General features: G+C 43.0%; 2 protein-coding genes across 4 annotated transcripts; one reads left to right on the forward strand and one right to left on the reverse strand.

The window, feature by feature from the left end:
- Positions 1–118: 118 nt before the first annotated feature.
- LOC143423870 (uncharacterized) lies at positions 119–7,253 on the forward strand. 3 transcript variants are annotated; one of them, XR_013101858.1, is made up of 8 exons: positions 119–257; positions 1,760–2,098; positions 2,195–2,597; positions 2,805–3,182; positions 3,258–3,663; positions 4,047–4,692; positions 5,642–6,148; positions 6,198–7,253. XR_013101858.1 is itself a non-coding variant. In XM_076895490.1 (7 exons), the coding sequence occupies exons 3-7, from the start codon at positions 2,271–2,273 to the stop codon at positions 5,700–5,702; spliced, it is 1,818 nt and encodes a 605-aa protein (XP_076751605.1). In that variant the 5' UTR covers positions 119–257; positions 1,760–2,098; positions 2,195–2,270; the 3' UTR covers positions 5,703–6,150. The 3 variants fall into 3 exon arrangements, 1 of the variants encoding a protein (XP_076751605.1); XM_076895490.1 differs by lacking the exon at positions 6,198–7,253 and having other exon boundaries at positions 5,642–6,150; XR_013101859.1 differs by lacking the exon at positions 1,760–2,098 and having other exon boundaries at positions 123–257.
- An 86-nt stretch (positions 7,254–7,339) lies between these two features.
- Ir25a (ionotropic receptor 25a) lies at positions 7,340–11,123 on the reverse strand. The gene is made up of 5 exons (XM_076895489.1): positions 11,054–11,123; positions 9,825–10,960; positions 8,204–9,042; positions 7,811–8,140; positions 7,340–7,721 (listed from the first exon to the last, which is right to left on the reverse strand). Exons 1-5 carry the CDS (start codon positions 11,121–11,123, stop codon positions 7,379–7,381), a joined length of 2,718 nt encoding a protein of 905 aa, XP_076751604.1. The 3' UTR covers positions 7,340–7,378.
- Positions 11,124–13,931: the final 2,808 nt, after the last annotated feature.

Consider the following 13,931-nt stretch of genomic DNA (forward strand, 5'->3'; position numbering starts at 1 on the left):
TATCAAATAAAATTAGTCGAACCACTAAAGATATGACTTTCCATGTTCCGCGTTCCACCAGCAACTGGTATTTATTTAATCCCCGTGTTCGTTGTACGACAAATTTTCGAACACGCCAGAGATCTTGTGCAAGAGCTGACTGGGTGCCAACGGTTCGAAGGGGGAGGGGCAGCGAAGCTTTTAGTAGCCGCCATGTTTTTCACCGAGTGGGGTGTGTAGAAGAGGCCGGGGTGAAAATCATCTCTCGGGGCATGCAGGTACGTGGAAATTTCAATAATTCCGTTAATCGTAATCGAAGCGAGTGCCATGCTTGTCACCATTTGATAGTGGGCCGTGTACGAAGATAGGCTCGTTGTTATTTCATAACGTCACGCACTCGTTCCCTCTTTCAACGAGAGAACTATGACTCAGGCGTAACGCATAGCGCAATTGGCAAGGTTATTCGCATTGCCCTAGCAGTGGGTTTGCCAACAATTCATATAGACAGCCGAGCTGCAACGTTATACGCTCGTATTTCGAGTTTGTTTTCGTACACCAGTACGAGAGACATCTATCAAGTGGACGGAGGCTGGTTGATAGTGCGTGAAAAACTCGGAAAACTCCCCGTAGTATTTATGTCCACGATTGGTTGTGCCCGCGTGTCCCAGCGATACGGACTTTTGACAATGTCGAGAACGATGCCAGTTCGCTGCGACGATCCCTGTAGCCCCGTTTTTATTTCCGTTCGCACGGTAGCAACTCGCGTTTCCTAGCCACGACGTGGAACATGTACCTTGGCTCCACGGCTCGTGCAACGTGACTTAATAGCCTCCAACACGAACGTACGCCTCTAATTGCGCCTTACGTTTCTAACTGCATTTCGCGTGAATACTGTCGCAACGCGCGCTTTCAAAAACCCAAAAGAATGCCTGTCAACTGTGACGTTTATAAATCCAGATTAGCCAGCAATCGTCTTGTTTCGTTCGTTACCGATACGAACGAAATTTCACGCATATTTCCGATACCCTTGTTTCCGTACATGGACTATACATTGTTTTCATTTGGACTCAGCACATTTGTTTCCTTTTTTTCTCAAAGTCTTTTTAGAGAGATCCAATGCGTGTGTAGTTGCAAGATTATTTTGTGTACGGTGGTTTTTCTGTGTGAAGTAATAATTAACAGCTGAGAGACGTTTGATACATTATCTGAAATTGACATTAGTCATTGGTCGATTTCTAAGTACTGTGTTTTAAATATCTATGATTCATTTGCTTCTCTGTTCCTCGTAATGTGCGATACGTGTATTGAATAGTAATCCTTGTTAACATAGGAGAGTAATATTAAGGTCAATTACAAATGTGATGCTCTAGGTTGATGTTACTTTAGTTCAATGTAAATGATGTTTTATATATTATTTTGTATATACATGGCATGCTGTTTTAAGCTACCGATGTGTGTATTTACTAACTCACATTTAGAACTTATGAAAGTGAAAGTTTTATACACTTACTAGTTACTTAGTGTTGCTTACATAAGAAGTGTGATAACAATTTTTTATAACCCAATTTAAAATCCTTTTATAAGCTTAAGTTTGCAACATATGATGCAATGTTGTATTGCAATATATGAATAATGTAAAATTTATTTATTTAATCCCTGTCGTACGAATAAACCAGAATAGTGGAAAGGAACACTGCCTACTTTTTTATTTATACGAAACATTTCTTTCATTACATTTAGAATGTCCAGGAGAAATAATTTGAAAATTATAAAATTTCAGTGTCAAAATGGGAAGGAGACTATATTTGTTATCCTTCGCTAAGACCTGCCAGCCTCATTTCCACAAGATATCCACCACCTGTGCACAAGAACTAAATAATTTTTAAATATATATATATATATATACATATATATATCACAACGTAACTGAAATCGGAAGAAGCACCACCATTGTGGGCGACGAAACTAAAAAATACAGAAAGAGAAAATTTAACAAGTAACAAAGAGAAAAAAAAACGAAAGAACATTTATCAAGCTAGTAAATGTCAAGGTGGTGGATTCGGTAAAATTGAAACATTAAAGGACAATAATATAATACCCGTAACTCTATTGTAAATAGGTAACTCGATTTGTCATTCGCCTTATTTTTCCATTAATCTTCAACCATTATAAATCTTGTACATACCAATGATGTGAAATGCATTTACTTTTAAAGGAGAGAAGATGATCACCCTGGAGGTAGTGGAATCCGTGAAAGTTCCTGGGTCTAGGAGGAGCTTAATTAAAAGGAAATGAGGAATCCAGCATTGCATCTGGTCGGGATAGCGACGTCCCCTGGAGGAGGTGAAGCATTTGGCACAAGGGCCGAGGAGGAGTTGCGCCAGTGGCTCGAAGCACGCTTGGACGCACTGGGAATCGACCCTGTTGCGTACTCGCGATTCGTGCTCAGCCTGCTGCGCTGCCCCGACTCGGCCCTAAGCCCTCCAGAAGAAGCAGTAGGTACTGGTCGAAACGGAGGACGTCGTATACGGGCCCGACCTAAAGCAAAACTGCCCACGCAAGGTGACAGAGAACAGAGACGTGCTGTTATGCAATGTTTGACGAGTGCTGCCGATAATGTTAGTATCGAAACCAACTACCGTTTGATCAACAACGGATAACCATTCGGAGTACTCTGGTTTCACCATGAGATCCTAATCAAATATTTCAGAAGTTGCTACGTATAATAACTCAAACCTCACGGTGAAGCCACTATGCGCTTCGCAGGGTTACCGTTTGTTCTTGACGAACGTCAATCGTTAAGCGTATATTGCTTTGTTATACAGAAATGTGGGGTGGAAACTTTGGTCGACGAATTATGCATGAAACTTCGGGACCTAGAAGGTGGCTGCTCGGATGAAAAAAAAGAGGAGTTTAAGAATTCCGATGGTGAGAGCAAAACGAATTTAGAGTCGCTCACACCACGCGACAGGGCTCTCAGATATTACGCGGCATTCCCTGCTTTGCAACCTACGACCCTCAAGAAGTTTTCTCAGAAAAAAGATAAGAACTTTGGATATAACAACAACAATAACAACAACAACAATAATAATAACAACAACAATAGCAACAATAATAATAATTACAATAAAGTCAATGGAGTGAATTACAACAACAATAAGAACACCAGTAAATCACGCAATAAGAAAACTAAAATGTCCATTGTAAGTATTTGAGAATTGAATAATACACTGTTTTATAGAGATAAATTTTTCACGAATCGCTCTCGTTTTTCTTAGAGTATCGACTCAAGGAGATCGGAGGATAAACAAAGCTACGGATTTGCCAAGTCGATGGAACGCGAAAGGGAAAAGGAACTGGAATTGGAATTGGATAAACTCCGGTTAGCACAGTTGCAAGCAAAGTTTGACGAGAGCTTAGAAGCGCTTTGGGATTCAGGGCCAGGCAATGCACAGGACACAGCTTCGATTTGGGCAGCACCTACACTTTCTATCCCCTCAGGACCCCTTTGGCCGACAGACACTACCGAGACAATCTTTACTTTATCCACCTCAGACAATGGCTATGCTACTGACACGCCGTACCAGGAATCTATCGTTGACGACTCACCGCCAATTCCATGGAACATCGATATAATCAGCATTGAAGACTATGCGGATGAATGTAGTAACAAGAATAAATCAGGTCAGTATCTCAGTTATAATACAATTTGCAAGTATGACGATATATAGTAATATTGACTTAAGTATATCTAACGGATAGGAGATCATTCTGACATGTAAGTAATTATACCAGAGTACACCAAGTTAGATGTAGATCGCCATTGTATTTGTGTCGTGCCGCGATATACGCTACCGCTGATAAATATCCGGTCAGAGGGATTAAGCGGAAAAAACTCTCTGCTGGAATCAGATCTCCGAAAAGTAGACGTCCGGATATCTTTCAGCGGCGGTGTATACATTTTATTCTAATTTTCTGTCTCATATATACATGTGCGAGAGTTAGTTTGCTAACTTGGTTACAGCAAAATCGAAAACGAGTAAATATTCCGATTTATACTATTTCAGAAAACAATGTTAACTGGTCTGACTCAGCTATGGACGGGTCATGGTGCTGGAAAGGACTTGGCAGTAACTTAGCTGCCTTGGGCCACAGTCCTCAGACAGGTAGCTGCTTCTTTCCAGTCGCACCGCGTAAGACTCCCATTGGGACACGCAAAGAATCTCGTTCAAATCTGAAGGTAAACAGCCTTCCAGAACCAGACGAGGATTTGCTTACTTCCGCTCGCACACACTTTCGTCCGATAAAGGATGACGGTCAGTGGGCCGACGGGACCACGTTTCCTGTAAACAATACTTTAGAGCGGGTCGCGTATCGAAGATCCGAGTCGGGAAACTTGTTGTATCTTCCTGGTGGTGAGAGCCCTTACATGGAGTATCGGGAGAACGACTCACCGCTACTACCGCCAGTATCTTCGAATTTAACGTTGAAATTCAGGGTGCGTCAATGTGACAAGTGCGTTCAAACTGAGCCCATTAGATCGTCTCCGGTCAAACGCAGAATTCTCTCCGAACAGGATTATTTTCATTATACTCCGGTCGGAGTGGAAGATACTGTTATACGCGGGGAGGAGAGAATCGAGAAAGATTGCTATGCATTGGGTCAACTGGGCTGGGTACGATCAAACGTACCTCTGCACAATGATAGGAAAAGGTAATGAAATGTCTCTCTAGAAAGAATCCAATACATTACGTGTCGACGCAGCTTTGTTCTTCTTTTTCTTTTTTTCTTTTCTTTTATTTTTCTTTTCTGTTTTGTTTCGCAACGCTGTGCGCCATCCTTTCCGTCAATTCCGTCATCCGTGTTGGAATATACGAAGGAAAAAGGAAATTGCGTACCCGTTATTTTATGTTAGTATAGCGAGGTAGATGTGCGCGTTGATAGAGTTTGCGATTTCGTGGAAAGTCTTTCTCGGTTGTTCGAAGATACACAATTGTACATACAATGAAACCAAAGATCATTGGCTGAACAATCGGGCTGAAATTTTTGTTATTCGTTACTCTGTTAGGTTACTCTACGTGCTACGAGCATCGAAGTGGTACTCTCTTTTTTCTCTTTTTTTTCTGTTACGTTTGTTGTTATGTAACTCGAAATTGATAGATGTGTATGTAAGATGGTATTATATGTACGTAATACGTACACCTCTGTTCAGAAATATTTGAACACTTTCGCGATATTTTTAATCAGCTACATAACAGTTATTCAGTTAACGCTCTCGGTGAGATACTAGCTGAATTATTCGAAACAATGTAACAATTAACGAAATTCATGATTGCACACTATAATTGATCCAAAACATTCATTACGATTGAGCAAGTGTCCTAATACTTTCGGACGAGGTTGTATATGCATACGCGTAATCGATCACATGATATGTAATAATACGTCACGAAATTAAAGAATTATCTTGAAGAAAAATTGAATCGAGCAAACACCTCTTGAGAGAGTTTGGTCACGATACATGCTATTACATCGATCGTCGCTTTTGATTCGAAGCGCGAGATTCGGCATATAGCAATAGGATGTATGTGGTCTGAGTGCTTGTAGTCGAATTGTTGCAGTTACAATTAACGTTACATATTTAATATGTTTTTTCCGATAGAAGGCACAGTAGCAGCTTCGGATGCCAGCCTCTGACGACTTTGCGTCCGTTGACCTTATGAACTGGATAAATAATGAGCTGCTAAAAAAAAAAAAAAAATGCGATATGACTGGAGAGTTTGTGGTTTAGCTATACTTTTTTTCAACACGCGAAGGCGCAAACTGTTAACGATGATAAAAAAAAATGATAAATAAGAAATATGACACTGGGGGGCCTCTTGGCATGTGGAATTTGTTATGCATGTATCCAAGATGGTGCCGTTAAATGAACATAAAATGTATCCCCCGTTGTCGTTAAACGAAGAGTAAAAAAGGAAAATAATAAATAACGGTTGCAACGCGAGCAAAGCGAGACAAGAAGGAATATTAAACGTTCATTTAGATAATTATTATTAATCCTTTGACAAATAAAAAGAAAAAAAGAAACGGAGCGAACTAGAGAGGAAGAAAGATGTATATGTTAACGCAGCGTTTAACAATGGGAGCGCGCGCGAGAGAGGGGGAGAGAGTGGGAGAGAGAGAGAGAGAGAGAGAGAAAGAGAGAGAGAGAAAGAGAGAGCGAGAGAGGAAAAAAAAAGTATCGAGAACGTAGTCCACGATATTTCGTTTGTAGCTTGTTGATAATTTTATGTGAAACTTTTTCGAGAGAAAGAGAAAGAAACGAAAATGAAAAAAATATATATATACAATTAGTGCGCTGATTTTTTCTAGAAATTGTAGCGTGCAGTTTTCCTTTTTTGTTTCTCATCCAATGTGCAGGCGTTCCATTGTATGTGTTTGCATTGGATGCATTGCTGGAACGAGAGAAAGAAGTGAAAATAAAATGTAATTAAGAAAAAAAATGCCAAAAAAAAGAATGACGTTAATTTAAAAGAAAAAGATAAAAAAAAGGAAAGAGTAAGTCGAAAGAGTAAAATTTGAGGACGGAGTACTTATATAAGTATAAATAAAAAAAAAGGATGAAAAAAGTGCCGCACGACATTAAATCGAGATCCATCGAAGTACTACTCTATTTTCTTGTTGTTTTTTCGTAATTATTAATGGATTATCTTAATTATATCCCTGTAATTATAATTTAACATCCTAGAAGATTAATACCTTGTCCCCAATCCCGTGAGCCATCAGATCCCATGTTTTAAACGAAACCCAGAGTATCCAATGCTTTTCCTATGCTCCCTCAGAGGAAATATCGAAAAATATTATTGAGAACGTACATGTGAGAAAAAATAAGCGAAACAAAAAAAAAAAAAAATAAAAAAAAAGTTTAAAAGAGATGTATAACTTGAGAAAACGCTACCTTTACCTAGGCGAAGGTAAACGGAGAGAAACGCGAGAAAAGAAGTTATTAGAGGAAGAATGAAAATGCCTTTTAAATCGAAAGAAAGAGAGCGAGTAAAATGTTGTTAAAAAACGTGGTGATAATGTTAACCCAAGGCGAGGAAGGTTATTCGAAACGACGAACGATGTTGTACGTGAATTTGCGATGCGATGAAAACGAACAGAACGAAGGAAGAGAAGATAAATACGAACATCCGAATATGTATTCTCTGCGCGAAATAATGTACGCAAAGGGAGTAACCAAATAAAGGCATTGCAAACGCTGAAAGAGCAAATCATTTACCGTCTCTGTCCAGGTCTTTTATTTTTCTTTTCATCGAACAAGAACAGACATCAGCGTCGCGGCAAGGTTTGCCGCGTGTCATCCTTTTATCCTTTTTCTGTTCTCCAGATCAGGTATTCAGAACCTCGATCTGAAGTGGCTACTTTGAAAGGCGTGCGTGGGAGCCGGTTGTAATTCGAATCTGAGTGGCTTTACTTTTGTCAATTTACCCTTAATCGGATTGCTTGGACTGATCTTTGTTCCTCTCACATGGTGCCGATAATACCAATACTCGAAGGCCAAGGTGAGACAAGCGAATATAATACCTAGAAATATAACCACGAATACACCACCGATATTGTGGATGCTTATACCATCGCTTTGATTATTTTCCGCGTCGCAATTCTTTCTATCCGGGTTTTTCTTCCACCATTTGTCCTTCAATTTCTCCAGTTCCCTCTTATTTAGTAATATCAAAATGCTACGATAAAATGAAATAAAAGAAGGAAGTGTAGCAGAGAATTGGTAATTAATTATGTTAGTTAAAGCAGGTAAGAGACTGGTACCCACGCATTGTTAAACTGATCCTTCAAAGACGATCCCTGTTGAACGGCGATCGCGTACGGCTTCCTCGAGAAGTCTTCCCCTACTTGAACAAGGTCGCAGTTCGTCAGGGTAAGATACTTGATGGTCGTCGAGTCTTCTATATAAGCGAACTCATTGTTCGAGTCGAGGCGACGAACTCTTCGTAACGCTTCTTCCGTCGAGTTTGGGAAGCCTGCTTCTTCCATGGCTTGCAGCATTTTCGTGTACTTGTCGCTGACGGGGTAGTCCCATACCGCCAGCTCGGCCCTCTCCACTTCCGTCAGACTATCATTAAGGCTCATCTCTTTCCAAATGCTAAAATATTCAATGACCGTGCAAATTTAGCCAATCGCGAAATACGAGATGTCGAACACTCACTTGTAAAACTTCCACTCGATAGCGGCCATTCTCTTGAAGTAAGTGTACGCTGGAGAATTGTACACCGGGGCGTACTGAATTTTATACTGTTTGCTAAGGTCTTCCAGCGTTTCGATCGGAATCTCCAGCCTGGACACCGTCAGGAACGCAGCCAGATTCGCGGTGTACGAGGCGATGATGATAAATCCGAACAGCCACCAGGTAGCAGCGACGAGCCGCCCGGAAAGATTCTTCGGTGCTTCTCCGCCACCCTGCGGCGTCAACGAGGTCATGCAGAACCAGAAGCATTCCCTTAAATTGAATTCTCGTTTCTCTTCATCATCCTTGTACTTCTCCCTGTTGTTCTGATAGCTGTACGGTGACCAACGATCGAAGATCCAGAGGAGGACGCTGGTGAAGAAATAGGCGGCCAGGATGCAGAACCAGACTTCGTTCTCCAGTACTGTCAGGAATTTAAATAACGATGTAAAGGTCTTAGTCTTCAGCATCATAATGGACAGACCGACCAAGTCGTAGTAGGGCACCGTGAAGTCTACCAGCCTCTCCCTCTCAGCTGTCACCCAGAGCGAGCCCAAGGCGATATCGGCACGTTTCTCGATTAATTCCTTGATCATCCCATTCCAGGTACCGTTCGGGTTCAGATTTCCGTACTGCTTGTCCTCGACTTCTCGTATCTCGTATTGGAAGCCAATCGTGTTCTTGATTTCGTTCAGCAAATCGATGCAGAAACCGTAGTATTCATTCTTCTCCGCGTTGTACATGACGAACGGCGGATGGATCACGGTTACCACCCTGTAGCTCTTCAACGCTGTGTTGTTCATCACGTTGTTGTTCGTTACCTTCGCACAGAACGCAGTTAAACGGTTTGATTTGATCAGACAGATTGATATCGAGAGATGGATCGATCGCTTGGTTAATACTTCAGGGTAAAAGCAATTCGTCTGGTGATAAGATTCTACTGTGTTAATAAATCTTCGTTGGGGCGCGCGTTGCTTCGTTGGAGTGACTTGCGATGATATCCGCACGAGGTGCTCGACGCGGAACTCGTGAATGCCAGGATATCATTACGTAGTTGAAGGGTTTCGCGGAAACAAATATAGTTGCATGCGATATCTTCATCAGAGGTTTTTGTTATCAGCGATAAACGCAAATAAACGTAACGATCGTCTGTCAAGAATACAGGATAGATGAACATTCTTCAGGACTATAGACGCTCATGGTGGAAATTTTCTTTGGACCGATGATCATTTTTCCCCTTAGTCCTTTAATTGAGGAAAGAAGATAGGAAGTTTGTGTTCTTTGAGAAAGAAACTTAAGGAGATTAAATTTTCATTTAAGCGCAACGATACCGTAATTTATACCGATTATCTAAGAGGAATATTACACCACGGCCGTGACATTCGACTATCGAACAGTCTCATCCTTGCGTGACTCAAAAGCGCTATCATTTTTTCACTGATCAATAGACCGACCTAATTTCGTTCGGTAATGTGACGTGCACGATCTTATCAATTTGCACGGTTTATTTCGCGTGTAATCAATTTTAAATTAGGATCGTTTCTGTTATAAATAACGGATCTCAAAAATAAACCTGATGGATAATATTACCACTGATAATTACCTGCAAGGGCTCGGATAAACTCGCGTTCCAAGATCCACTGTCGATCGTGTTCGAAATCATCCCGTTCTGTATGCTCACCAAGTGAATAGACATTTGAAATTGAGCCTGGTGCTCTCCATTCTTCGAGCCCCACTTAATCCCAGCGTAGGTTGGCGTCATGTTATTATAAGCTTCCTTTAACTTGCCAAGGAAATCCAATTTCCTTTCCGGAGTATTCGTATTGTTATACTCGTCGCAGGTGATTTGCCTCGGCTCCATTGGCCACTCTCCGCTATCCAGGGCCGATTTCATCGCCAGAACGCCTAACTGAAGTATATCGTAATAAAAGGCAGATGAAATAATCGGTTTTGCTAAACTGTTATCCACCGACGGTTTCCTTGGTTCGAGTTTTGGTTTCACAAAGAGAACGCTCATGTTTCTACATTCGCATTTCGGCCAAATGCTGGCCTCCGGTGTCAGTAAAAACCAACCGTACTTCCTCCCGGTGAAATGTAAAGCCTCAGCCGCCTCCAGGGCTATGTTGATGGTGCTCTCGTCGCCGAGGACGAAGTAGTTGACTATGTCCAGGTCCCGTAGTTTCAACAATTGTCTTCTCATTTCCATCACCTGCTGGGACGCCTCGTTGATCACGTGTCTGGTCGGCACGTTCAGTAAAAGGCTTTTGTACTTGTGGTCCATGATGAAATTGCGGTCGTAGAGGATCGCCGCGTTCGTAATGTTCAATTGGATGGATAATTGTCTGATCGCTTCCGGTATTAAATCCCCTGGGGGCATCACCTGGATTAGGTAGCTTTGTTGGTCCTCGTTTAGGTTCCTCCAGTAGAGAAGATCTCCTGCTTGACCGTATTGCGCGGATAACGTGGGGATGCCCAGCGCGGCGGTGAACGAATTGGATATTTTCGACCCTAATCCAACGGTTGTTACGTCCACCACTAAATCGGGGACTCTGATGCCGCCTCCTTTTACGGCGGAGTTCCACGTGTTGCAGATGTGATCCAGCGTGTCGTTTAAATCGGAATCTTTTATCCGAACGTTCCACACTTTGCCTAAATAATGCGGGTAGTGCTCCTTGATTCTCTTAAGGCCGGCTGTTATGCTGCTGTTCGCCACTTTGTTCGCCTCGTTGCTGATGACGACTGACGAGGAGAGAAGCGAAATGGGAGATTGAAAATTGACAAAATTGAAAACCTGTTATTTTCAATCGCAATCCGAACGATATAATTACTCACAGAGATTGACAGGCCTCGTGTTCGCCGTGATTTCTCGATCCTCCGCAACGTTCCCCCGCCCGTGAACCATAGATCCATCGTAAAATCGAAGGAGCGCGCACAGGGTAACCATAAATCTCGCGAATCTCATTCCGAGCACGCAAAAAGGAATTCCAACGACCAGAGCAATTTTTCACTTCGATTCCCAGAAAATCCGCGTGCCTCGTGCTTAGCGAACCTGCCCGTTCCTGTGTTCGTTCGACAGGAAAGCACGTTCGACTCGTACAGATTACAGCTAATTTCCCAACAGTAAATAATTGGTCGGCAGTGATGCGTTTGAATCGCGCAGGAGTAGGCGTCGCGCCCTCGAGGCTGGATTATCGCGTACGGAGATCGTCCGAGCAACTGAGGGCGGTTTCGAAGCGCTGAAACGGTCCCCTTTCATTCGTGTTTGTCCATCGGTTGCCGCGGGGATGACCCAATCAATTTCCCGTATCAACGCGGCATGCTCGCTTCTTTCGTTGTCGTTTTGCTTTTTCGTGAAACGTTCCCACTCGTCGAGCCACTCCTTATTGAAATCGAAAGTGCGATTGCCGCCGCGTACGACGGCCAACGCCGCGGTGAACCGCGACGGTTCGTCGCGAATTTACATGTCGCTCGTCGCGTGTCGCGAGATCAGGTTATCTCGTAATTGGACTGGTAGTCGATCGTTACCTTTTCCGTGTCACACGCGTACGTTTAGGTGTTACTTAAAAGTTCGACGCGACATCGATATTTTCGTGACTGGCGATCGTGAACGTCCGCGACGTACGCATCCTTTCGGCGAAAATGATTATCCTTCCTTCTGGAAGTCGAGCGAACGATTCACGGCAATTACTTTGATCTTTGGTTTGCGGTTCTCGCACGTCTGGGGCGTGTTTGGGGGTTGCTTTCCTGTTCCTGAGAAAAAGCACTCCGCCAGCAGGATTGATTTATCCAATGGGGAAGCACCTTTCTCTTAATGGAATTGTGTTTCCCGAAACGCTGGGTCAGAAAAAGGGGTAACACTGTGGACCGGCTAATTGTCGGCGATGCCAATCGGAAAGCCCGGGGATTTATGGTTCGCCCTCGGGCTCTGTAACGGTGTGATACACGTAGTCGATGAATAAACCGAAACGCCGAAGGAAAACAACGGTGTGCTTTGATTAATGTTTGCTTTCCGCCGTTGGCTTTTTCCGTGGTTTACATACTTCCGGCAAACATTTACAAATACATACCGAGTTAAAAACGTGAAAATGTTTAGCATTATCCAAGCAGGAATTGCTGTTCAACCATTTTTTTTTAGGTTTTTTAATTTATATTCTCCTATTTTTGATCAAGAGAGAGAGAGCCAATTCTGTTTTTATAAAAAGACCTGTTTGTTTAGTTTTCTGCTTTAGCTGATAAAACAGCATCGATAATACCGGGAGCAGAGTATTTGAATGGCGAACAATACGTCAACAAGGATCAGCAGGAATATGACTACCGAATTGTCGAGGTCAAAGCCCGCGTTGAGGCAATTTGCTCTTATAGGATTTTCATCCCACCGTTTCTTCTGCGGGCCATTTAATCTTCGCTCAACCGCCAGATGCGTAATCCTTTAATTAAACATTAATCGTGACACGTTGAATCGTGCTATAACACGTTTTTCGACTATTACGAGATTAATGGAGGCCAATTTATTGGAGGCCAAAAGTAAGAAGATTAAGAAACCGGTACCGAATCTGTCCGGCAGCATTAAATCTGGATCGATTTCTGTACTCGAGCTTTCGCAAAAGATCGATAAACACCGATTCAAGGAAGATAAGCAACTTCTTTATTGGATTTATGTGACGTCCAGTTCCCCCTTTAACGAGGATCTTCTCTTTACAGTGCGAAACCGAATGGTTGCTGCGAATGGTCCGTTGGACTGCTCTACGATCTGTCTAATGTCGCAGTTCGTCAGCGGCGGGCATTTTATGGTCACGGCTTCCGCTATAAAGGAGAGCTCGTAAGTGCGGTTCACTTCCCGGGCCATCTTCACCACTTGCTCCAGGCCCGGGACAAATCCCGCGTCCTCCATAGCCAAATACACCTTTGCAAACTCGTCTTCCAGCGGATAATCTCGCGCGACGTACTCCGATCTGTTCCTCTCCGACGCGTTCCTCATCCGACCACATTCCGTTGCATGTTCCCGTACGAAAAATTTCCTATTCACGTCACCCCCGCGCGAGGACGTATCGATCGATCGATCGAGTCGACGTTCGGAACTTTCTATCGCTGACTACTTTAATCCAGAAGCTTTTCTTTCAATGTTTCAAGAAAGTAAATCCTGCGATCGAAGGGTTACTCTTATGGAAAGGGTAAATAATGGAGCTTGCAAAGGGTTAAAAGAAAAAAGATCCACTTAGCCTCTGAATAACTTATTCAAATTCCTCACAGGTAAAAAGGTACTCCTCTGTCCTCTTCGCTCCTGAAAAGTATCCAAGGAATTGGCCAGAGCGGAATATTGAACGCGATGCCGCTTCCTAACGTCGTTAATGGTCTCGATTTTTCTCCTTAATCGCCTCAGCGCCCTCCCGTAGGCTTCGAGGCCGGCCGAATAAACGACGGCCATGGCGGACGGAAGTCGTGGAAATGGTCACCAAATCGCAGCCACTATCGTCCCTGACAAACTCTTAAGGGCACCACCCTCGCCTATCTACAAGGAATGATCGTAGACGCGGGTCAGAAGCACGTCTTCAGCGTGCTGAATCGATCGGTTGCCTCGTCCCGATACTTTGACCAATTGTTCCGGTAGCTAAAGGGCGAGTACCTCTCGAGAATATATAATAGAAATATCGTCGAGAGGGTAGCGGACGCGAAACCAATCCAGACGTCGAAGATCATTAGGAGACCGAGG

The sequence above is a fragment of the Xylocopa sonorina genome, chromosome 5 (genome assembly GCF_050948175.1).
Source record: "Xylocopa sonorina isolate GNS202 chromosome 5, iyXylSono1_principal, whole genome shotgun sequence".
In the NCBI taxonomy this organism is placed as follows: Eukaryota; Metazoa; Arthropoda; class Insecta; order Hymenoptera; family Apidae; genus Xylocopa; species Xylocopa sonorina.